The following is a 26,012-nucleotide window of genomic DNA, read 5'->3' as shown; positions in this document are numbered from 1 at the left end:
AAAATAATTGTATATTTCAAAGTTATGTGCCTATCGTGTGGAGTAACACATAAATACTCTCCATCATCACTTCATGGCAACAAGTTAATGTTTGTCTTTAAAAGCATTGACTTTTTATTTAGTATATTATTGATTTGGTATCATATCTCATAGGCAATTAAGAATGTACTGAAACAGTTTGCTGCCTCAGTAAATTTGGTTTTCTCTTTCCTATGGATATACCTGTGCTGCCTTCCTGATAGTTTTCAGCACTCTCTCACATAGGCTGTTGTTGGATCGTCACTGAGCTAATCAGTGAAGTTATTATTACATCTGTTTTACAGTATAGGAAACAAAGCTGAAGAGCATACATAATTCTCTGAGTTTACAAGCTTTTTGCAGGAAGAAGCTAGAACTCAGTATGTTGTTTTATTCTTCCCCTTGATATACTTTTGTCCTGATTTCTTTCTCCAAAATGTTTTTATTTTGATAATTATATAAAGTGATTGATAATTATATAAAGTGATTTATAATTATAAATCACATGTAATTATAGAACTAGAAATACCATATGACCCAGCCATCCCATTACTGGGTATATACCCAAAGGATTATAAATCATGCTGCTATAAAGACACATGCACACGTATGTTTATTGCAGCACTATTCACAATAGCAAAGACTTGGAATCAACCCAAATGTCCATCAGTGACAGACTGGATTAAGAAAATGTGGCACATATACGCCATGGAATACTATGCAGCCATAAAAATGGATGAGTTCGTGTCCTTTGTAGGGACATGGATGCAGCTGGAAACCGTCATTCTCAGCAAACTATCGCAAGAACAGAAAACCAAACACCGCATGTTCTCACTCATGGGTGGGAATTGAACAATGAGATCACTTGGACACTGGAAGGGGAACATCACACACTGGGGCCTATTGTGGGGAGGGGACAGAGGGGAGGGATGGCATTGGGAGTTATACTGATGTAAATGACGAGTCAATGGGTGCTAACAAGTTGATGGGTGCAGCACACCAACATGGCACATGTATACATATGTAACAAACCTGCATGTTGTGCACATGTACCCTAGAACTTAAAGCATAATAATAAAAAAAAGACTACAAAAATAAATTCATGTTTCTATTTAATTAATTAAATATTTTAAAATTAATATTTAATTAGTGTAGTCAATCAATTGTAATATAATTAATATTTATATAAGTATTACATGCTTTTTATGTGTATATAATATATAAATTTATAATTTATATAAATGGTATACACATTAAAGGTTTCTTTTTATGCATATTTGTTTTTTTCATTTTTTAGATTTTAATATTTGCCAGTGATGCCTGCAAAAATGTGACATTATATGTTCCCTCCAAACTAGATGCTGAGAAACTTATTGGTAGAGGTAAGGAAGCCCTAAAATTTGTAATAAATCCTGATTTGCTCTGGTAAATATACACCATGGAATACTATGCAGCCATAAAAAGGAACAAGATCTTGTCCTTTGCAGGGATGTGGATGGAGCTGGAAGCAATGATCCTCAGCAAACTAACATAGGATCAGAAAATCAAACACTGCATGTTCTCACTTATAAGTGGCAGCTGAGCAATGTGAACATGTAGACACAGGGTGGGGAACAACACACACTGGGGCTTGTTTGGGGTTCTGGGAGAGTGAGAGTATCAGGAGAAATAGCTAATGCATGCTGGGTTTAATACCTAGATGATGGGTTCATAGGTGCAGCAAACCAATGTGGCACGTGTTTACCTATGTAACAAACCTGCACACCCTGCACATGTACCCTGGAACTCAAAATAAAATAAAAACACTCATACACAAAATAAATCCTGATTCGCTGTGATATTTTAAAATTAGTGTAATTTTTAGAATGATAACTCCGCTGGAACTAGTAGATAAAACTAACGTAGTATATTATCATTTGTAATACATGTGGTGTCATTCTAATGAAAGGAATATTGTTATTTTTGGAAAACATTATTATATGAAGTTGATAAAAATATTTCACTTGAGTAATAATTATTAACATTTACATTAGAGGAAAGATAAAGACATTTAACATGCCTTTAAAAAATTGGCAAATAGTATTGAAAGTATTTTTTTTAGTTTAAAGGTACTGTTTTTGGATTTTTATTCTTAAATATTTCACTCTGTATTGTACTTACTTCCACATATTATTTTTTATCAATTAAATTATTTCACAAAACTGTGAGAAAAGATCAAACCAATGATAGCATAAAATGTGATGACTGCTTGGCAATAGATGTAAAGAATTTAGTAATAGTTCCTTTTAGTAAATGCAGATTTTAGCTGCTAGATTCTGTGTAACTTCAGGTGTACTTAGGTATTACTCTATGGCTGATTTCTGTTGATAAAGAAAACACTTTTTTTGGTTTTGATTTAAATATGCAAACACTGGACTTCACATATGTTTACTTCAGAGCAAATGTCTCTTCTTTAAGAGAATGTTAAGTAGGTATTAGAAGTGATGTAAGTGTTTAAGCACAACTTAATACACCATACAGTTTTATGTGTCCTTGCAAAAATTTACAAGTGCCAGTATAATTAATTTTAAGTTTTTGGCTCTCCCCACATGCATACATTACTGTTAAAACTATATCCTATGTTTTACTTTAAAAATGATTGCTGTGCATATTTTCTACAGTTAACCTGAAAGAGTGCTTTACAGCTGCAAATCTAATTCATTCAAGTGATCCTGACTTCCAAATTTTGGAAGATGGTTCAGTCTATACAACAAATACTATTCTATTGTCCTCGGAGAAGAGAAGTTTTACCATATTACTTTCCAACACTGAGAACCAAGAAAAGAAGAAAATATTTGTCTTTTTGGAGCCTCAAACAAAGGTATACAAGGCTACATAAATGAAGAAATGATGTCTTTTCTTCAGACACAATTGACATTGCCAGGGAAGATATGAAATCAGAAAGGATATGGTATAGTTTGGCTTCAAAAAGAATGAAAACCATGAGTCAGCTTCACAGTGTTTAAAAGGAAAAGGGCTGTGCAACATGGTTCATTCGGGTTGTCATTCCTTTTCTTTTGGGACATAAAATGAGAAATTGGGATAAGGTACAGCATGGGAATGTGAGATTAGACACAAAGCGCATTTTTTTTTTTTTGAGCTTTACCATAGAATGGATTTCTAACAACAAGTTTTGAAACTCTGGATAAAGAAAAGAAAATATTTTCTTTTTTTTTTTTGCATTTATTTTAGCATAATCTGTGGTCTTAAAACATGATGATTATTTTAGGAGGAGGTTTGGACCACATGCATGCTATTGTGTTGTGACACCCAAGATCAAAATAATTTTTATTCAACCATTAGCCATTCCTCACTGCAGCAGTTTGAGAGTTGTCACCGTGTTTTTCTCCTCATTCTGACACAGATCTCTCTGTTGGTTCCCTGGCTCTGCCTAGTTGCTGGTGAGTGGAAGTTGCTTGTGCTAAATTTAGAAGGGCACATACACACTTATTTTCTTTGCATATCTCTCTCCCCTGTTTTTGCATGGCAATGTGGCAACAGTAATTTTTTTTTTCAGTTTTGCTTCTAGGCTTCCAGTTCCATCTCTCTTTCATCCATATTTCCACCAAATCATTTTCCCAAGAGGATTGTTGTGATAACAGTTAGGACAGTTACTTCTTCATTATCTTTTTGCAGTGTTGATGTTTAGTTTGGTTTTCAAACACTCCCACGGTCTCACCCCTCCCCAGCTAATCCTCATGAAAGGAGAAAGATGTGTCATTGTTTAATGTTTGAGAATAAAGTAGTCATTGACTTTATTATTTTTTTCCTGTCTTATGAATTGAGGTCCTAAAGAAAAGACAAACTAAAGAAACAGTTCTAAGGCGCGCTAAGAGAAGATGGGCTCCCATTCCTTGTTCGATGCTAGAAAACTCCTTGGGTCCTTTTCCACTTTTCCTTCAACAGGTACAGTTTTCTTTCTTTCTGCTGTGGAAGTCTATAGTTTCCATCACTTACCATTATGACACTGAGTATGAAGTTATTTATAATAGTTGTGTATAAATATATGAGTGAATGAGTACGTGTATAATATGTTTCCATACAAGGGTATAAATATATCTCTTTATACTTGCATATACTTTTGTTCAGCTTGCAAAGGCCATCATAAAACTGTAGCACTCAAACACATGGTTCCTTAATGAATTATCGTATCAGCAAGGGTATCGCCAAGCCTAGGAATAGCCTAGAAAACCCAAAACTCTCTTTCATAATAAAGGAGAAAATTGGATGAAAGTCCAAATGCCACGAAGGAGGAAGACACATAGGCCCTTCTATCTTTCTATTTCTTGTTCTTGAATCTACATCTGAAATCACACTGGATCCACATTTCTTTCTCTCTCTCTCTCTCTCTCTTTTTTTTCTTTTTTTTTTGTAGTGATGAGATCTCACTATATTGCTTAGGCTGGTTTTGAACTTCTAGGCTGAAATGATTCTCCCATCTCAACCTCCCAAAATGCTAGGATTACAGGCATGAGCTAAGCATGCCTGGCTCTTTTTCTCTGTCTTTTTAAAATTTGCAGTAGAAACTCCAGCAAGCCTTCTTGTCTTCTTCCACTACTAGTGGCTACTACATTCAGTCTATGACTTTGGTTTATTTTCCCTAAGTTCTTGATATAGCAAGGGAGAATCCTTTTTATACCCCACCAATAAGTTTAATACAGCTGAGAGAAGAGCATATTAAAATTGAGAAATCTTTAGAAAACAGTTGTGTCTGTTATCCTGATATAAAGATAGTCAGGATGTTACTGAGTGGATGAACACAGCTTGGAGGAAATTTGCTTTTTGAATCAAAGATCAGAATATTACACATTCCAAAATATTATTCCATTTCTATTCTCACTCATATTTTTTTTTCCACTCAGTTCCTATAAGGAAGATGTTGGCAAAGAACAAAAAACTCATTAAGGAAATTATTGTCCACATTTTTGCCCTGCAGACAGTACACTTTAAACTCTATTCTTAAATGTTACGTTACATATAATAAAAACTCAGTTTTTTAAAACATTGACAACAGAATAATTTTCCATGCTCAGAATACTTTGCTTTCTAAGACAGGAAAAGTCTCAAGTGTTTTTTCCATGTATAGACACCATCTATCCTGTCAAATATTCCCTTAGTTATTCTGGAGAACTAAGATGCACTACATTATTTTACTCATGCCTTGCTCTTAAAATTTCTCAATTGGACTTTCTTATTCTGTTGCTTTTTTTTTTAATATACATAATAATAATAAGGGCAATTATTTAAACTAATAAAATGGCAATGAGATTTCATAAATATATAGATGAAAGTTCTGCTGAAGTAAAGATTTGTCTCATGTATATATTATCTACTTTCTAGGTTCAATCTGACACAGCCCAAAACTATACCATATACTATTCCATAAGAGGTCCTGGAGTTGACCAAGAACCTCGGAATTTATTTTATGTGGAGAGAGACACCGGAAACTTGTATTGTACTCGTGCTGTAGATCGTGAGCAGTATGAATCTTTTGAGGTAAAGTCTACAATGTGTGTACTGTATTTTTTTTTTTTTTTTTTTTGAGACGGAATCTTGCTCTGTCCCCCAGGCTGGAATGCAGTGGCTCGATCTCAGCTTATTGCAAGCTCCGCCTCCTGGGTTCACGCCATTCTCCTGCCTCAGCCTCCCGAATGGCTGGGACTACAGGCGCCCGCGTGTGTCCTGTATTAGTAATGATGATGCTTGACCATTTTATCTCTCATTTGCAATTCATTTAACCTTTTCTGTTTTCTGAGTTTATCACCAGTGCTCTGGCTACTCCCTAATAGCACAGAATTGACTTGAAACAAAAAATATTTTTATGGAATAAATAATCTTACATTCCATTAGATTGTTCCTGGTATTATGGTTTTACTATTTATTTTTTCCCCCACAAAAGTACCACTTTGAAGAACAGTTTTTTGTTTTTTTTTGTTTTTTTTGTTTTTTTTTTTGTGAGACAGAGTCTGCCTTAGTCACCCAGGCTGAAGTGCAGTGGTGTAATCTCTGCTCACTGCAGTCTCTGGCTCCTGGTTTCAAGTGATCCTCCCACCTTAGCCTCCTGAGTAGCTGGGATCACAGGCGTGCGCCATGATGCCCAGCTAACTTTTTGTATTTTTAGTAAAGATGGGGTTTCACCATGTTGGCCAGGCTGGTCTCAAACTCTTGACCTCAGGTGATCTGCCCATGTCGGCCTCCCAAAATGCTGGGGTTACAGGCCTGAGCCACCGTGCCCAGCCAAGAACAGTTACTTAGTTGGCACACAAAAATCTGTGAACCTCTTTATAGTATGGAGATACCATAGGAAGTAAATGAGGTTCAGTCATTAAGTAAACCTCAGTACCTTGGTAAAGGGAGAACGTTAGTTTATGGGGAGCAGGTAGGGAGTGTGACAGTGCTTACCTAAGCTTACTCAGTCCTTTAATCATCTGGTTAACTTCCTTTGCTGGAAAGCGAGTTAATATGAAAGAATTTAACCTAATGCTGGTTTGATTTCCCAACAGGACTTGGTCTTTTTGCTTAAGTTGGTTTTAATTATTTTATTTCTATTTTGGATGAATTAATTATTCATTAGAAGAACAAATCAATCAAATAAGATAGGCAAACTTTGAATAAAGTATTTAGGTTTAGAATTGCCATGGCCTGGCCTTCTAAGTACCTAGGATGTTCTGGCCTTTTTATGATAGCTGTTATGAGAAAATCGGTATTGAAATTCATATTGTAAAAACAAAAAAATTAAACTGTATTCCACCACAATTTACCACCATTCATTTGCTTCATTTCTGATTCACACTTTTTAAATTAAAAATTCTTTTGAAAAGACTTAACCCAAATGTAACCATTGATATGCCTACAGTCCTCATTAGTAGAAAATAGGATAATATCCCCGTTAACTATACCTGGAGAATTTGTAATCCTACAGGATCCCAAGTTCAGAAGGATCCAGAAAGTTGTATTTAAAATCCATGCACCTGAACCTTTCAAACAAAGCAAAACAAAAAAGTCTTCAAGGCTGTTTGGGAAAATAACAGTAAAAATTGTTACACTCATGAACAACAGCATAGCAATAATGAAGAAACTAAAATTATCTTTGATAAATTTAAACAGGTAAATTTAAACATAAAATGCTATATTAAATCATGAAATTAGGCACCTCTTTGGCATTAAAATTATATCCATATCCCAAAACAATAACAAATGGTGAGACTCACACTGTAATCCTGAACAGTCTCCAAATTAAAGCCAAAGTGAATTTGAAGCATACCTCATTTTAAAAGATTATTTTCATTTTTCTCCTTCTTTTACTCTTTTCACAGATAATTGCCTTTGCAACAACTCCAGATGGGTATACCCCAGAACTTCCATTGCCCCTAATAATCAAAATAGAGGATGAAAATGATAACTACCCAATTTTTACAGAAGAAACTTATATGTTTACAATTTTTGAAAATTGCAGAGTGGGTGAGTGCCTCCTTAAACAATATATGGCAAATTAACTGTGTTTCAGTTCATACATTTAGTTTCACTTTGTCCATTGGGAAGCAGCATATCCCAGCAGCAAGAATAATGGACTCTGGGTGCAATTTTACTCTGCGTTTCAGTAGCTGTGTGACCCTGGGCAAATTTCCTAATCTTGGCAAGTCTAATTTCTTCATCTGTAAAATGGGTTATCAGTATTCCAGATTGTTATGAAGATTAAGGGAAGCTCAATACACAGCGAATGCCAAGCACAGTGTCTATCAAATAGGAGTTAATAAATGTTATGCTGTTGTCCTATGGAAGGATGGATGTAAGAGAACATAGCCCAAAAAGAATAAGTCTTTCACTAATTGGAGATGTAGTCTTAAAGATACGTATGGATGTTCTCTAGGATTAAATGATCGCCAGTATTCTGGGCGTGATTATTAAAGTCACTGAGAATAATACAAGCATTTTCTCAGTCCTGTGAAAATGGTCTGTTTTAGCTAAAAGTCAGAATACAGTTTTGGAGATTTTCTCTAGAAAGGTCTAAGTGAACCATGCAGTTTTAGAGAAAACTGACTCCTATGATCAATCTAAGCACAGGCTTACAAACAGAGAAAGGTAATAGAATAATCAGAATTGTTTAGTCTGAAAATACATGGAGGGATAGTACCAACATTTATAAAATGTTACATTAAATACAGTAAATATGAATATGATCACCCAATTCAAAAATGCTAGTATGCCAGAATATTTGAAAAGAAGTGATACTGTATGGAGGGGTCTGCAAATTTATAAAAGCGATGACTTTGCTATGTAATAATGTGGTCCAGAGCTTTTTTGAGGTGGGTGAAGAGGAATGAAATAAAGGGATCATAGAACATGCCAATGTTTTGGAGATTAAAAAGGACTTTTCTTCTGTAGGCACTACTGTGGGACAAGTGTGTGCAACTGACAAAGATGAGCCTGACACAATGCATACACGCCTGAAGTACTCCATCATTGGGCAGGTGCCACCATCACCCACCCTATTTTCTATGCATCCAACTACAGGTGTGATCACCACAACATCATCTCAGCTAGACAGAGAGGTAACGTAAACATTAATAAAACCTGATTATGACGTGGCTATTCAGTATTACCTGTATAACTCCTGTAGATGTGTTTTTGAAAAGTATGTTGTGAATCTTTTTTTAGAAACATTATTATTTTATGTATGTTAATAGAGATCACTAAATAACCTTGGAGTATGCTGGTTTCGAACTGCTAATTCGTTCTTTTATGAATTGTATGTTTCATACAATCAAATTTCCTAATATAAATGTATTTACAGTATTAAACCAAAATGTCAAATATGAAAAGTGAACCTTTTAAATATATGCAGAAATTTGTTATCATCTTTTCAATAATCTCATCTACATTCTACCACTTACATAGATGAAAAGACAGTTTATGTCTCTCTAATCTCTGGTTTCCCATTTTCAATCAACTGCTAGAAATCTTGATTTGGATGTCTGACAGGTACCTAAGATGTAATAAATCTAAAATTTAACTTGTCTTCTTTCTTCTAAACATATCTTCCTTTCTATGTTTTCTAGTTAAAAAGACATTTATATATTCTTTCTCTATTAATCATTTTCTATTGTCACCTTGGAGTCATGGTCTCCAAATTGTATTTGATGTCTCTTGGCCCACCTGAATCACATCACTTCCCAAAGCATGTTTTTACCTCCTAGATTGTTTTATATCTATATTCTGTCTCTTTCTACTGCAATACCGTAGCTTAGTAATTCATTCACTTAGTTATTCAACTATTACCTCCTCCATGAAGCATTATTCATCTAAATTCTTATAGCAATTTCTGTATCCTTATTTACTATATTTATAATCCTTAATCTTAAAATACAGTAATAGATGTTTATCAGATATTTTATTTGATTCTTAAATCTTAAATCTTAAATCTTCAGATTAATTTTCTCTTCCTTCGTCTATCCCTCATGGATTAGGGTAGTGGTTCTCAAAAGCTTTGATCTCAAGATCCCTTAACAATGTTAAATATTGTTGAAAATCCCAAAGATCTTTTATTTATCTAGTTGTATTTATCTATATTACCTCATTAATGTTTAAAACTAAGGAAAGTTTAAATTATACATTAATTTAAATATTAAAAATAATAAATTAATTACATGTTAACAGTTAAAATTCTTATAACAGTAAAAATTGTTACACTTATTTTTCTTTTTGTACTTACAAAATAAGTACATTTCCCAAAATAGTACAATTTAGTGGGAAGAGTGACATTGTTATGCATTTTCCCAAATGTTTTTAATATTTTGCTGAAGACTGGTGGATTCTCACATCTCCTTCTGCATTTAGTCTGTTACAATGTGTAGTTTTAGCTGAAGCATAATGCAATCTGACGTGATATAAAGTTAGAAAAGAGAGGAGTATTTTAATGATAATTACAGATCATTGTGGATATTATTCTTTGATACTACATGAAAACTTGACAAGGAGTAGCTAGATTCCTAAAAGTTTTTGGTAATGTGGACTCTGAAGCCTCACCAATGGCCTTTTGTACTTTATTACATTAAAATTCATTGCTCTATCTTATGCTGTGAGCTACCATTTTACCAATATATCATTCTATATTGTGCATTGGTCATTTGGAAAATATTGGTTCATTAAGTAATGCAGAGCTTCCAAATATTGACACATTCCATTAAATAATATCAAAAAGATCACCTCTTTAATTCCATTGATATCACATTGGTTGATAAAGGTTTTCCAAGATTTTCATTTTTGTTTGAAAACTCCAATTTATCATTGGCAACAAATAGTTGTTTTCCCTGAAGTGACAGATTAACTTTATGTTTTACAAAATGCCTTCATAAAACTATAGTCTGAATAGCCATAGATGTCTATGTGAAAACAGTGTTCAATGCGGGCGGGAGGGGGCGGGGGAAACAACTCAACAGCTTGTTCAGCTCCCAAACCAAACAACCACAGAAGTGCTTTTCTTTGAATAGATTCTTCTGAAAGAATCAGTTGAAAACACTTGTCCAATGAAGGAGTTTACCCAGTGGTGCTCTCTAGTAACTTTTTGATTACGGTTTTCTTCAGTTGCCTACAACCTTTTAGTCCCTGTAAACATCAGAATTTCTTTTCCACCTGAAGATAGCACAAGTTAATACTTAGGGTATCAAACTTCATTTCCTTGTTTCATTAGCCAGTTAATTATTTCCAATAAATTTCAGTTCACTAAAAACAAAATATGCGTTCCTTCTTGAAGGTACAGTAGCATGATGTTTTAAAATTTTTCAGTTGAAATAAGGCCATTATTTTTAAAGTCTACATATGTGATTGGTTATGAGGGAGGAGTAAATTTGGAAAATTACGTGTGTAAAAAGCAGGAAGATCAAGAGAAAATTTGGTTTTATTTTAGATAATGCCTGAGGAAAAGAAAGTTTCAGAGGTGATGGAATTAAGTGAGGAATCTTTGTAAGAGAAGGGTGAACATTCTAGGTAGAAGGTGAGGATAGATTTTAACATACTATTTTGTCTTATGAAAGGAGATAAACTAGGTGGGAAAAGTAAGCATTACTATCTTATAGAAGAAGAAACCTAGACAAAGTGAATTTTCCAATTGCCCAAGATTGTGTCTCTTATTTTTGGAGTTGGAAATAGAACCCAAGTCTCCTAATGCTCAGTCCGGAAAGAATTATTACTGTATTGTTTTTAATCCTCCCATATCTCAATCACTTATGATAAATGAAAGTTATAAGGAGAAACACTTTAAAATATTTAAATGCTTTAGATGTTTAAGAACATTTTTTAAGGTAGTGATGAGTTTTCAACAGTATCTGATAAATTGAAAGCCTTAAGAGCCAGATTCTGTTTTCCACAGAAAGAAAAAACTACATAGCCCCAGAACTTTATGTTCATATCAATTTAAATGATCTCTTTTTTTTTTTTTTTTTTTTGAGACGGAGTCTCGCTCTGCCGCCCAGGCTGGAGTGCAATGGCCGGATCTCAGCTCACTGCAAGCTCCGCCTCCCGGGTTCACGCCATTCTCCTGCCTCAGCCTCCCAAGTAGCTGGGACTACAGGCGCCCACCACCACGCCCGGCTAGTTTTTTGTATTTTTTAGTAGAGACGGGGTTTCACCGTGTTAGCCAGGATGGTCTCGATCTCCTGACCTCATGATCCGCCCGTCTCGGCCTCCCAAAGTGCTGGGATTACAGGCTTGAGCCACCGCGCCCGGCCTAAATGATCTCTTAATAAATGTAACATAAACCCTTAAAATCTGTATTTTTTGCAGGAAGAAATTTCATTTTATTGTTTTATTAAAAGACCATTATAAGAGTCATTGCTATCTATATTTTTGAACATAAGGATGTACTTTGGCTATGAGAGAAAGGTTTTGATTAATTACCAGGCAGTTTTAAATGCACTTATGGCAAAATAGCTCTTCTTTTTCTGTTGAATAAAGACAAAACCAACTGATTCTATATTCTGTAAGTTAATAGCACTAGAAATTTGAGAAACTATTCAATTTTCATAAGTTGATTAAAAATTCCTAATGTAATTCTCCTGCCTCACTTGAACCCAGGAGGCAGAGGTTGCAGTGAGCCAGGATCGCACTACTGCACTCCAGCCTGTGCAACAGAGTGAGACTTCGTCTCAGGAAAAAAAAAAAAAAAAAGAGAAAAGAAAAGAAAAATTACTAGTGAGAGAAAATTCTTCTAATACATGAATGCTGTGAAATGTAATAATGTACTTCTTAAATTCTTAGTGCAAAAAAGTTACGGAGTGTAAAGTAAGATTTCAATTATAATGTTGGTGCTTTCACCCAATAATTAAATTCTTTTTTTGTTTTCAGTTAATTGACAAATACCAGTTGAAAATAAAAGTACAAGACATGGACGGTCAATATTTTGGTCTACAGACAACTTCAACTTGTATCATTAATATTGGTGATGTAAATGACCACTTGCCAACATTTACTCGTACTTCTGTAAGTATATGATATTAATTAAAGAAAAATGTATAGACCAGTTTTAATTGTTTAATATGCACATCTCTGGCCTGGCGCAGTGGCTCACGCCTGTAATCCCAGCACTTTGGGAGGCCAAGGCAGGTGGATCACCTGAGATCAGGAGTTTGAGACCAGCCTAGCCAACATGGTGAAATCCTCTCTCTACAGAAAATACAAAAATTAGCTGGGTATGGTGACAGGCACCTGTAATCCCAGCTACTCTGGAGGCTGAGGCTGGAGAATTGCCTGAACATGGAAGGCGGAGGTTGCAGTGAGCTGAGATTGGGCCATTGCACTCCGGCCTGGGTGACACAGTGAGGCTCCATCTCAAAAAAAAAAAAAAGAAAAAGAAAAAAAATGCATATCCCCATCCACCCCTCGTGATTTCAAATGAAGTACCCCAATGACATGAAAAGTTGTATAGTACTAGGGTTTTAAATCATGTAAACATAGTACTTTGGAAATTAGACGAATAGGATTTACTTCACATGGTGTTCTATTTTTGTGAGAGTTACTAATGAAATTTTTTGTTTGCTTTTATTATTTTAGTATGTGGCATCAGTGGAAGAAAATACAGTTGATGTGGAAATTTTACGAGTTACTGTTGAGGATAAGGACTTAGTGAATACTGCTAATTGGAGAGCTAATTATACCATTTTAAAGGGCAATGAAAATGGAAATTTTAAAATTGTAACAGATGCCAAAACCAATGAAGGAATTCTCTGTGTAGTTAAGGTAAGAATAAATTAGAACATTATTTGTAGTTTATAATATTATGGAATAGCATGCTAGAATTTAATGGAAAGAAAGGAATTCTGATAAATGTAGGAATAAAATAGATATATAAGTAAATGTAAATGCTGTGTTCTTCATATATAATGGGAAGAATATATTAGTTTTTGATAATCTTTTGTTTAGGCATGATTTTTTTTAAAAGTCCATATAATACAATATCTATTTTGTAACTAATATCTTTAAACAGTTCAAAAACTAGCACAGCTTTGATGCCACTGGGACAGTTCTGGACTTTTTCTAGTCCAGTTTTTCTGTGTTTGGGCCAAGGAGCCTTCACTTACTTACTGAATTTCCCAAACGAAGAGTTATTCTTGGTCAGCCCCATGGAGAGGTTATTCGTAGGTTTGTTCATCCTGTTCAGTATATATTACATCCTTAGCATACAGGTTCAGAATGAAAATCCTCAATCATTCAAAGATGAAAACACTTCTAAAACTTCTTTCTAATACTATTCCGGGAGCCAGAGTTAGTGCATAAAGTAATCTGAGCTCCTTTGGCCTTGGACAAATTTATAGACTTATTTCTGTTGCATCTTTAACTAGAATATGGTTTTACAGTGGGTCTATGCCATTTTCCTTTTGTATATGTTCATAAGGAGCATGGATTAAAAAATGATGAATCCATTTTCCTTACAATGATGAAAATCAGCTGATGTTTTTATATTATTTTCTCTATTTTAAAATAGCAAAGAAATTTCCTTTAAATCTTGCCTCTTTCTTCACCTAACCCCTCCTCTAATCCTTGGTATTCTCAGAAGGAAATTTATCTGTGTGAAGTCCAAGACCTGAAAACATTTCTGTCTTCTGGGACATGGTTTCACTAATTCTCACTACAACTATGTATCAGGCAAGATAAAATAAAACCTTTTATTAAATGTGTTCCTGTCTTTAAGACAGGAACTGGAATGGAAGACACACATAAAAAAAGAAAATATGATGCCCATAAGCTTTGTATTTTCTTGTCTCTCTCCCCTTAAAAACATTTTTTAAAAATTTACCCATTTTTTTCTCTTCCTCAAACCAGGTACAAATAATTTTATTCATCTTAGGAGGGTAGGACAAGCTGTCCTAAAATTTATGGTGTAGCAAATAACTATTGGTTATAGTATGAATCCCCTAAAGAAGTATCTCATGTATTAACATCCAGGAACCCTCATTAAATACTCTCTGAAATGCCAGGCGTGGTGGCTCATGCCTGTAATCCCAGCACTTTGGGAAGCCGAGGTGGGTGGATCATGAGGTCAGGAGATTGAGACCATCCTGGCTAACATGGTGAAACCCTGTCTCTACTAAAGATACAAAAAATTAGCCGGGCATGGTGGTTGGCGCCTGTAATCCCAGCTACTCGGGAGGCTGAGGCAGGAGAATGGCATGAACCTGGGAGGCAGGGGCTGTCTCTTATACACATCTAGATGTGTATAAGAGACAGGCTAGACTCTGTCTCAAAAAAAAAAAAAAAAAAAACTCTCTGAAATCTTCATCAATACCTGTTATACTACTTATCTTAAATTTGCCATTGAAGAACAATTTTCTGTCTTTTTTTTGGCAGCTTTACCCAAGTACTGAATCAGTGGGAGGACTCCTCTCTTTTCACTGCCACTGGATTTCTGGGTGTATTAGTCTGTTCTCACGTTGTTATAAAGAACTACCTGAGACTGGATAGTTTATAAGGAAAACAGGTTTAATTGACTCACAGTTCCACAGGCTGTATAGGAGGCATGGCTAGGTAGGCCTCAGGAAACTTATAGTCATGGCAGAAGGCAAAGGGGAAGCAAGCACATCCTCACATGGCAACAGGAAAGAGATAACAAAGGGGAATGTGCTACACACTTTTGAGCAACCAGATCGTGTGAGAACTCACTCATTATCATGAGAACAGCAATGGGGAAATCCACTGCCATGATCTAACCACCTTCCATCAGGTCCCTCCCCCAACATTGGGAATTACAATTCGACATGAGATGTGGATGGGGACACAGAGCCAAACCATATCACTGGATATATGTTTCATATTCTCGTGGTTATTCCCAACACAGCACTTACATATTTCCAAATGTAACATTATATATACTCGTTAGCATTGCCAAATATTAAATGAGTTCATCTGATTTTTCAATACATTTACTTTTGTAGCCATTGAATTATGAAGAAAAGCAACAGGTGATCCTGCAAATTGGTGTAGTTAATGAAGCTCCATTTTCCAGAGAGGCTAGTTCAAGATCAGCCATGAGCACAGCAACAGTTACTGTTAATGTACGGGATCAGGATGAGGGCCCTGAGTGTAACCCTCCAATACAGACTATTCGCATGAATGAAAATGCAGCAGTGGGAACAACAAGCAATGGATATAAAGCATATGACCCAGAAACAAGAAGTAGCAGTGGCATAAGGTACTTACCATTCTATTTGAGTTTTAAAATTTATAGCTTATTTTGTTACATTGCTATAATTTAGCATATGATAAATTTTATTATTTTAATTCATCATTACCAACAGGTATAAGAAATTAACTGATCCAACAGGGTGGGTCACCATTGATGAAAATACAGGATCAATCAGAGTTTTCAGAAGCCTGGATAGAGAGGCAGAGACCATCAGAAATGGCATATATAATATTACAGTCCTTGCATCAGACCAAGGTAAGAATTTGTCTTTAAGCCAGCTACATAATTCCTCAGCTACATACATCTTCAGTGTTTAAGCCAACAGTATACGTTTTAAAGCTGGGTACATGCATTCAGTTTTCATATCTCTCACTGAGTAAGAAGTTTACTATAATTTGTTAACTCATGTCTGCTTTCTAATAGCCTTCTCAGTTTTAGATGTAATTATAAAATAATTTACTCATAGAAACACTTGAGACCATAATTTATTAAAGTTAAAATTATTAAAAATTGAGAAAATTATTTTAGTAAAACTTGTTTCTGCCGGGTGTGGTGGCACACACCTGTAATCCCAGCACTTTGGGAGGCCAAGGCTGGGGATCACTTGAGGTCAGGAGTTCGAGACCAGACTGGCCAACATGGTGAAATTCCGTCTCTACCAAAAATATTAAAAATTTGCCGGGTGTGGTGGCACACACCTGTAATCCCAGCTACTTGGGAGGCTGAGGCAGGAGAATCGCTTGAACCCGGGAGGTGGAGGTTGCAGTGAGCCGAGATCACGCCACTGCACTCTAGCCTGTATGACAGAGTGAGACTCTGTCTCAAAAAAAAAAAAAAAAATTGTTTCAATGTATCTACTTATTTTGCTTAAAGTGTTCACTTTGGTAGGAAAGTTCATTACAGGGAGAACATACTTACATGGTGCAGTCCTGGAAAATAGCTATAACTTTTTACAGGAAGTTGACAATTTACTTGGGGGTTAGAATTCTGATTAAAGACATTATATTAAAACAATTCATGGTATATTTATGATCATGGTAAATAAATAGTATATTATAAAATTAGAGAGACAAATACTATGAATTCATATAGTCATATAAAATGTAAAATTATGTTCTGTGCATTCTATAAAATTGAGAGAAATATGAGTATGATGATTATATGTGAGATGCGTTTGGTGCATGAAATATAATTTCTATAACATGAATTTGGACTTTGTGTCTTTGTAAAATAAATATGTGAACTATACCAAACATAAGTTATTATACTATAACTTGCAAAATTAGAATTTAGAAGTGATTTTGGAAGATGATTTACGTATTCCAGTTCTCTGTAAATTAATGAGAAATGACTCAGTTTGCTAAATTGCTAAAGTTGTAATCATTATTGATTTGTCTTTAACTAATAAAAGACTGTCCTTTAAGGCCTCAGATTCTCATGTCTTTTTGCCAAGAAATAGTTGTTGGTCAAAGGCAAATGAAAAGAAAAGCAAAGTAACATGAAACTCAAATCCATTATTTTTTTAACGGCACTTGGGAAATAGTTTATTGACAGTTGAGGTAAAAATTGCTGTCTGAAATTAGAAATTTTGCCTATAATTTTATTCTGCCTTCTCCTCTGTTGCAGAGGAGTTCAAATGATTGAGAAATCAAATAGTTGTTAGGGAATTGAGATGGGGAACTGCTCATCATCACTGTGATATAGAATAAATGTGTAATGAGGCCGTTGCTCTTCATTTCTTTTGAGGAGGGTGGGCGTCACTGTGTTACTGTCTGTGAGGGAATTGTGAATCAGTAATTCCACATCTTTTTACTTTGCGAATGGAATGAACTGAGATCATACAAAAGTGTGTCATTTTTTGAAAAACCTTTTTCTAAAATCTATACTGGCTCATTTCATTTGGGTTCTCCCTGCCACTCCCTAATGGAAACCTCTCCTCATGGATACTGCTCTCCTGGGCTGGTGCTCACTTCCTGCCCTCCTACGTCTCCACAGCAATTGCTTCCTCTTTTTAAAACTCTCTCAAGGCTTCCATGTCTAAACTTGGCCACACATTCCCGCATGCTTTCTGGTCTTAACTGCCTTCCCCTCTCCTAAACATATATATTTCTTAAGCTTTAAATTCAATTTATCTTTTCTTCTTAACTTCTTGATCTAAATTCTGTTGGCAGTTTCACCCAGGAATCACCTCTATCTAGTTGAGCTTGACATTAATGTTTCTATTGTATTATTCCAGCTGTTAGAATAGGGTTACTTGCAACTGTTTTAAAACATTTGACCGAAGAGTGTCATGCACATAAAGTGTGAAACCATGGATAGTGCATCTCATGTGACTTCATATTTGGAATTAGCATTTGCCCATATAGAATTATGTTAGTACTACAAGATGAGCATTTTATGCTGACATTCCAACGAATAAAACAGTATGTAACTCAATGTAACTCATCAACAGATGAAAAACAGCTATGAAACAGTGGATTAGATATCTGAGGTCTTAAATGTTCTTCTATGTCAGTATTAATCACAATGTGCAAAAAAAAAATTGGAGTTTAATCAGTGAGCAGCTGTAAACATCTACTGGAAGGAAACTGAAGTATTTATCCCAATTGTAGAAGAGCAAGCACTATAGAGTTCAATTTTTAAAGATAGCACAATTAACCAGATTCAATAGGTAAGGCATGTGCTCTCAATTGTGTGTGTGGACTCAAAGGGAAAGAAATGTTCGAGACAACCAGCAGTCCCAATTTTCAGAGAGAGCAAGGTAGCACCACATAACATGAGAATAGGAGAAGCTGAGAGACAGAAATTATTCTGCTGTAGTAAATAGAAACATATGCCAGATAGATGAAATATATATCTACCTGCTTCCTTTTTCTAATGTAAATACTCTTTTTCGAAGTTGTCCAAAAATGGAAGGTAGTTGCATTGTTTCCTGCTTCTCATTGTTTTCTCTCCTAGTTCTTTTTTCTTCTTGCTGAAGTACATCCTTAACTTTTTTTTTTTTTTCATTTATGGAATGTGAATTTTAAACGCTCTCAGTTTTGTTGTTCTGAAAAATATTTTAATATTGGCCTCATACTTAAGTGATACTTTGACTTGATTTAAAATTGTGAGTCAACAGCTTCTTTCCCGTGGCACTGTGCAGCTATTAACCCATTATCTTCTGGCATCTCTTCTTGCTGATGCTTCTTGTTCTGTCAATTAGTGATTGTCCTTTTGTAGGTAATACATTGAGGTAGCTCTTATAGTACCATAGTTGAGTTCTACAGTGTTAGTACAAAGTGTATGCCATGGATTTATTTGTATTTGTCTAGTTCTGCAGTCAGAAAACTTTCAATCTGAAGAGCCATGTTTTTCTTTAATTTTGGAGTATTTTCAGCTATTCATCTCTTTAAATACTGCTTCTCTGCCATTCTGTCTATTCTCTTTTCTAGAATCCTTGGTAGGTGAATATTGCTGTTTATTTTCTGCTGGAATTTGAGCTGTAATTTCATTCTTGTTTAATTGGTTACCCGTCTTTATGTCTTTGAAGATTCTAAACATACCTGTTTTAGAGACGTCTTGCATAGAATGAATTAATCTTTTGACTGGTGCTTTTGTTGGCTTTCCTTCTTAGTGTTAATCTTGATTATCTGGGAATTTTAGTTTGCAGGCTTATATTAAATGAGAAGTGTTTGCTTTGCTTTCCATTTTTGTTTTTTCCCTCTCTCTCACTTTGCCCATATTAACTACTAGTCCTGTACTTGCCTTCACCTGCTCTTTTTCTGTGGCTCATGGTTTAGAACCAGTTCTTAACTTGGTGGCCTAGTGTTCCTGACCCGTGATGACGCTGGCTGTATCATGAATCTAATCGCTGTGCTTCAGGTGCTCTGGCTGAGGTTGTGACTTCAGGGCTGTGCTCAGATCTCCGAGCTTCCCGAGGTTGGCAGCTTCATATAAGACACAGCCCAGGCAGTGGGTGGCACGGGGTTTTTTAATTCTCTTTTCCACCTGTAGTGTCGAAAGCCTTCTTTTGAAACAGAAAGAATGAGCGATTTAGAGACAGAACTCCTGGGCTTGTGTTCGGCCTCAGACTTCATAATTGCATTACTAATTAGTGGCATGGCTCCATGGCTGTTTCAGCTTTGAATCCCCCAGATTTTCCAATGCAGTTCTTTATATAAAGTAGTTATCCTGTAAGTTTCTTTCTTTCTTTTCTCTTTTCTTTTCTTTTCTTTTTTTTTGTTTTGAGACAGAGTTTCACTTCTGTTGCCCAGGCTGGAGTGCAATGTCATGATCTCTGCTCACGGCAACCTCCGCCTCCTGGTTCAAGCGATTCTCCTGCCTCAACCTCCCGAGTAGCTGAGATTATAGGCATGTGCCACCATGCCTGGCTAATTTTGTCTTTTTAGTAGAGATGGTGGTTTCTCCATGTTGGTCAGGCTGGTTTCGAACTCCTGACCTCAGGTGATCTGCCCGCCTTGGCTTCCCAAAGTGCTGGGATTACAGGCGTGAGTCACCACGCCCCACCTATCCTGTAAGTTTCTACTGAATATACAGATAGATGAATTACTTAGGCTACACCCCACAGTGATTATTTCAGTTTTCAAGTAATTTTCTTCTCCTGGAGTCTTCCGCCCTTCGAATATTCCCATGTACTATTTTTGTTACAACCTTTCCAATATATAACTTTAATTTCTTTGCTCCAAAACCTAAGTGCTACCTATTTATCCAACAAACTCTAAGCTCCCTAGTCTGGCTTTCAAAGACCCTTAGCTCCTGCTCCGTGTCAGCTTCCACCTGTCTACCTTTCCTGTCATTGTCTCCAGATCATGGGTATGTTTAACGTGCGTTTCCATGTCCTTGAATTTCCTTGTGCTTTTACATATGCCAGAAGTATCCTCATTCATACTCTCTTCCTTCCTCTTCTCACAAATCAGCCAAAACTTGCCTCTAATAAAATGCAGTAATAATTTAGCAAATGAATAAACACATCTTAATAGCAGTCATTGTGCAACCCATATGAAAGTAATAATATTTTTCTTTTAACATTCCCTGAGGACATAGCTTGTGACTGTTTATCATTGTAACTTATACATCATAGGTGCTTAATAAATATTTTTCAATGTTTTCAGTGCATAATTTTGTGGTGAAAACTCAAAACATAAAAAAAGTATTTTTATTTTCATTTATCTAGCAGGGAGAACATGTACAGGGACACTGGGCATTATCCTTCAAGACGTGAATGATAACGGCCCATTCATACCTAAGAAGACAGTGATCATCTGCAAACCCACCATGTCATCTGCGGAGATTGTTGCGGTTGATCCTGATGAGCCCATCAATGGCCCACCCTTTGACTTTAGTCTGGAGAGTTCTACTTCAGACGTACAGAGAATATGGAGACTGAACAAAATTAATGGTATATATTTTTGAAAATTGCTTTGTCCTTTTCAACATCAGGGTGTCTGCAATACTATTTTTTTTTGTATGAAATAGGAGAAAATTCACCATGTGGGAACCACCAATGAAAGTTTCTCAGTTTTTGTGTGTTGGGAGTAGGTCTCTCTAGTGTGTCTCTAATCCTATGCCGAGATTCCCTTAGGTGTGTTGTGAATTCTCACTCCCACTCCAAACACACACAGACACACACACACATTCACACACACACTCTCTCTCTCTTAGACTGGGTCTAATGCAATCACTTCCTAACTTGTGTACCTCCCATTGGCATAGGTTTCTTTATAGTTTCCTAGGTCATAAGGGAGTCCTCAGATGTTACTGGTTGGCTCTCCAGAAAGCAGACCCTGAGACAGGGCATCTCAAGCAGAATGATGACTAAGGAATTTGCTTGAGATCAGTAGCTTTGAAAGGAGGAGAAGTAGGATTAGACAAAAAGAGAAGTTGAGCTGCAGCACAAGCCAAATGACAACCTTGGTGAACCCCAGGGGCTGTCTGAGCTAAATGGGCCTTCAGAGTGGTGCTGAATTGGTCCCCTATTCTCTCTTATTGCTCCATCACTGTATGTGGGCTGCCCATGGCAAAAAGGCACAATCACGGAAGGTGCTGATGGCCTCCCAAGCAGCTGGGATGTAAGTCCTTCATTGAAAAGGGATCTGATATACCCCGCAGTGTCCACCACATTCTCTCTCCTCTTTGCCACTGTATTGACTTCTGACTATTTCGTGTCTATTGTATTCTCCTTGGGATTCTCCCCTAACTTGGTTCCCCATCCGTACTTTTGTCTTTAGCCCAGAAGGATCTACAGTGAAAAGTATGGCAAAAATGAAGGCAACCTGTCTACATTATCACCACTGCCTCACTCCCTAGTTGGCCCTTAACTCTTCAACATGTTACCCATCTCCTGCTCACACTGCCTATGGACCATGGCGTCATGGTCTACCAGCTTTCGTGACTCTAGAACCACTGAATGGGGCTTGCTTTTCAAATGCCCTTGAATGTTTTTCAGCCCCATGCTTTGAGTGAATATCCCTCAATTTCCTGTTATGACAAATTAGAAAAGAAAGGTTGTCAGGGAACGTAAAGGGAGAACAGGATGAGGAAAGAAAAATGAAGACTTGTAGAAATAAGCTAAGCCACTATGTCTTGGATCCTGCTCTGTGAACTAACAGGATTTTCAGCTTTTTAAACAATATTCTGGGGTGTGTGTGTGTGTGTGTGTTTGTGTGTGTGTGTCTCAGGGGGGTTATCAGTTTATTTTGGGGTTGGCAGGAAGAATTAACTTTATTCTTAGATTTTTTTTTCTTTTCTACTTATGTCATGATATTCATTTTTAAATAGTGTTGATAGAAGGTGGGCACTTTTTTCCCAATAGTCTTACTTAGCAAAATAAAACTTTGGCAGCTGTATGTTTGTCAAAATCTTTCTTATTTTAAAGATTTACTTGTCTGGGTAATCATTTGTAAGCTTGGGAAACACCCAACTTTTAAGAAGAACATACCCCAGAGAGGCTTTGAAGTCAGATAAGCTTAGTGTCAAATGCTGGCTCTCCACTGTTTGTTAGTTATGTAAATCTGACCATGCTATCCTTTGTCTTTGAGCATCAATTTACTCAAAAGGGATTATTTGGAGGAGTAAATGAGATAATGCATGTAATACATCATGGCACATTAGGAATTATAAGTTTTGGTTTTGCTAGTCTCATTATAATTTCTTACACAATAGACTTAATGGGTTAACTGTGACTTCTCTTAAAATTGACTTAATTCAATGTGTTTTTACCTAGGCACTCAAATTTGTATTTAGAGCTTCAGATACTATGCAGAAAATAAGAATGTCATGCTGGGAAGTTATGTGAGAGAGGGATTATTCTATGGCACCAGGTATCTGCATTTAGAGTAGTAGTATATCTAGCCTCCGAAACCAAGATTGTGTTGACTTCTAAAATTTTTTTTAGTTTTTATTATTTTTTTCTTCTTCTAAATTCATGTCATACAGGTAATGTACTGATGTTGTAATAAGGTTTGAGAGAGGTACGTCTAACACATGAGCGTAAAAACCCTATCATCATGCTTATGCACCATAGAAGCCATAAAAGAATCGGTATGAGCTTTTGCTTCTAGATATTTTCTAGCCTTTATCTAAGAAAACTACATCAAAACTAAGACATGTGCAGTTGGTCCCTTCATCCTTTAGGACCAGGAGATACAGCTCCAGCTGTGTGACTCATGACCTGCTAATGTAGTCACTGTCAGGGGTGTTCTAAGTTGTCAGAATCAGTCTCTGACAGTAAGTCACAAGGATTTATGTTTATTTGGCACAATTTTTGAAAACAAAGTAAAGGAAAACATCCAGAATTTCAGATTATTACTTCAATGAAGCATGTGTAAAAGAAAATGTACACTCACTGCTTTAATTAAATATATTCAAGATATGGTAGAAACTATTAACAAGTCTATTAGTTATGAAAGGAAGGATTTGTTTACAGACAAATAAAATATATTATTACAAAAGCCAAAAGACTTTAAGAGGCAGCATAAACAAACTCTTATATGCAATATATTTGCAATGGGTATAGATTGGAACTACTCTATCCATTCACATTTAGCATCTTCTAGTAGCTGTGCCATCCCATCAAGAATATCTGTTTCTAGGAAAATATGATAACTATCAGATAATGAGTTATTTATGCTCAGAAGAAATCAGTGACATTGTATAATGCTTGGTTTTATTTATTTATGTTTTCAGATACAGCAGCACGTCTTTCCTATCAGAATGACCCTGCATTTGGCTCATATGTAGTACCTGTAACAGTGAGAGATAGACTTGGCATGTCCAGTGTCACTTCATTGGATGTTACACTGTGTGACTGCATTACCGAAAATGACTGCACACATCGTGCAGATCCAAGGATTAGCGGTGGAGGAGTACAACTTGGAAAGTGGGCCATCCTTGCAATATTGTTGGGCATAGCATTGCTCTTTTGTAAGTCCTAAGTCTTTTCTTAAATTCAAATAATACCCTTTAAAGTAACTTTGAAGACACTTTTTGTTTTTTGAGACAGAGTCCAGGCTGGAGTGCAGTGGTGTGATCTCGACTCCCTGCACCCTCCGCCTCCGGATTCCAGTGATTCTCATGCCTCAGCTTCCTGAGTAGCTGGGATTACAGGTGTGCGCCACCATGCCCAGCTCATTTTTTCTACTTTTAGTAGAGATGGATTTCACTGTGTTGGCCAGGCCAGTTTCTAACTCCTGGCCTCAAGTGATCCGCCCACCTCGGCCTCTCAAAGTGCTGGGATTACAGGCGTGAACCAGCACGCCTGGCAACTTTCAAGACACATTCTAAGAATCAGTGCTATTTCCTATAGCTGATCATTTGCATGTAGCTGTATTTTTATTTAATATATAAATATATTTAATTTACATATTTTAAGTGCATTTATGTATAGTTCTAGTGTCTTCCCAGTTATCATAGACATAAAATTCAATGCAGAAACAGAACATGTAACATAATTATAGCATATCTGTTTAAAAGTTTAAATAGCATATCTATTTAAACTTTTGTATACTGCTTTGACATAAGCAATCCCAGGAAAGCTGTCTCCTTTTAATATGCACTTTTTAATTTATGATTTATCTGTGTATTAACCATTGTACATAACTTCACGTTATTTTATGATAAACTCAAGTATATTTCTTTCTTCCTCCAGGCATCCTGTTTACGCTAGTCTGTGGGGCTTCTGGGATATCTAAACAACCGAAAGTAATTCCTGATGATTTAGCCCAGCAGAACCTAATTGTATCAAACACAGAAGCTCCTGGAGATGACAAAGTGGTAAGTAATCTGGGTTTTTAAATAAATACAAAGGATGAATTTGCTTATAATGCACATTCCTTCTAAACTTACCTTTTCTCAGAAAAGTTCTTTTGGTATCAGGCAATTTACCATAGAATGTCACCCTGAAACAGATAAAATGACTTTGATTTACATGGCGATATATGGTATTCAAATTTGACCATAGTGTGTTACTAAATGGTGAAAACGCTTTAATATGTCATTGTTATTTCTACTTCAAATGATTCATGGTTTCAACTTTAAGCCTTGTCTTTTGTATGTATTTCAACTGCTGTTTGTGCTGTAAAAATGCTGCTTTTAATTATTCACAGTTCACCAACATGGTTTTACACTTTTTCTGGCAACAATAAAATCACTACAAGCTTTGATCATCGTGGGAAGAACTTTAATAGATTCTTTCTGGCTCTAATATGGGTTAGGAAAGAGCCTGAGGCCAAATATATGAAATAGCAATGCTAGCAAGTGGCCATTTCTCCAACTTTGCTTTCTAGCTCAATATGTGGAAGAGGAACAAGTAAATACCCTATAAGAAGTATAATTGATGACTAGGGCAAGAAAGATTTAGAAAACAAAAGCATGACAGTATCCAGGAAGGTACTGAAAAACAAAAATTTAAATAATGTTAGAGTTTCCAGAAACGCAACGTAAATAACTAGTGGCCAAAGCTTTAGCGTTCTCGTTATTTTCCCTGCCTAGTTTATTCATATATATTTAGATGGCAAGGGTTTATTATTGCAGTCAAGATTTTTATGGCAATTATAGTTTTATTCTTTTTGATGTAGTTGAAATGTAACTGAACTAGATACTAAATGGAAATATTGATCATTACTTCTGTTTCTGCTTTAGTCAGGTAAAAAGGAATTAATTTGAACTAAACAGAGTAAGTATATGTGAGACAACAGTGTTTATTTTGAGGTGTGAGATATAGGAAGGATTGAAGAATTAAAGTTGTACAGTATTCTAAGAGGCTTTTTTTTTTTTTTTT

At 35.9% G+C, this 26,012-nt stretch overlaps 1 protein-coding gene across 1 annotated transcript in view; it reads left to right on the top strand.

Moving 5' to 3' along the window:
* The first annotated feature begins 1,320 nt into the window (after positions 1-1,320).
* DSC2 (desmocollin 2) overlaps positions 1,321-26,012 on the top strand; it is a 28,749-nt gene continuing 4,057 nt past the window's right edge. The window contains exons 1-13 of the mRNA XM_011974365.1: positions 1,321-1,400; positions 2,679-2,878; positions 3,844-3,963; positions 5,398-5,553; positions 7,374-7,518; positions 8,443-8,609; positions 12,400-12,534; positions 13,105-13,290; positions 15,483-15,739; positions 15,846-15,988; positions 20,910-21,134; positions 23,921-24,157; positions 24,882-25,006. Of these exons, the coding sequence (XP_011829755.1) occupies positions 3,919-3,963; positions 5,398-5,553; positions 7,374-7,518; positions 8,443-8,609; positions 12,400-12,534; positions 13,105-13,290; positions 15,483-15,739; positions 15,846-15,988; positions 20,910-21,134; positions 23,921-24,157; positions 24,882-25,006 (1,821 nt within the window). The 5' untranslated portion in view covers positions 1,321-1,400; positions 2,679-2,878; positions 3,844-3,918. The remainder of the gene's footprint in view (positions 1,401-2,678; positions 2,879-3,843; positions 3,964-5,397; positions 5,554-7,373; positions 7,519-8,442; positions 8,610-12,399; positions 12,535-13,104; positions 13,291-15,482; positions 15,740-15,845; positions 15,989-20,909; positions 21,135-23,920; positions 24,158-24,881; positions 25,007-26,012) is intronic.

The sequence above is a fragment of the Mandrillus leucophaeus genome, unplaced genomic scaffold (assembly GCF_000951045.1).
Source record: "Mandrillus leucophaeus isolate KB7577 unplaced genomic scaffold, Mleu.le_1.0 Scaffold145, whole genome shotgun sequence".
Taxonomy (NCBI): domain Eukaryota; kingdom Metazoa; phylum Chordata; class Mammalia; order Primates; family Cercopithecidae; genus Mandrillus; species Mandrillus leucophaeus.
Note: the sequence above shows the minus strand (reverse complement) of the source record. Positions and strands in the feature narration are given on the sequence as shown.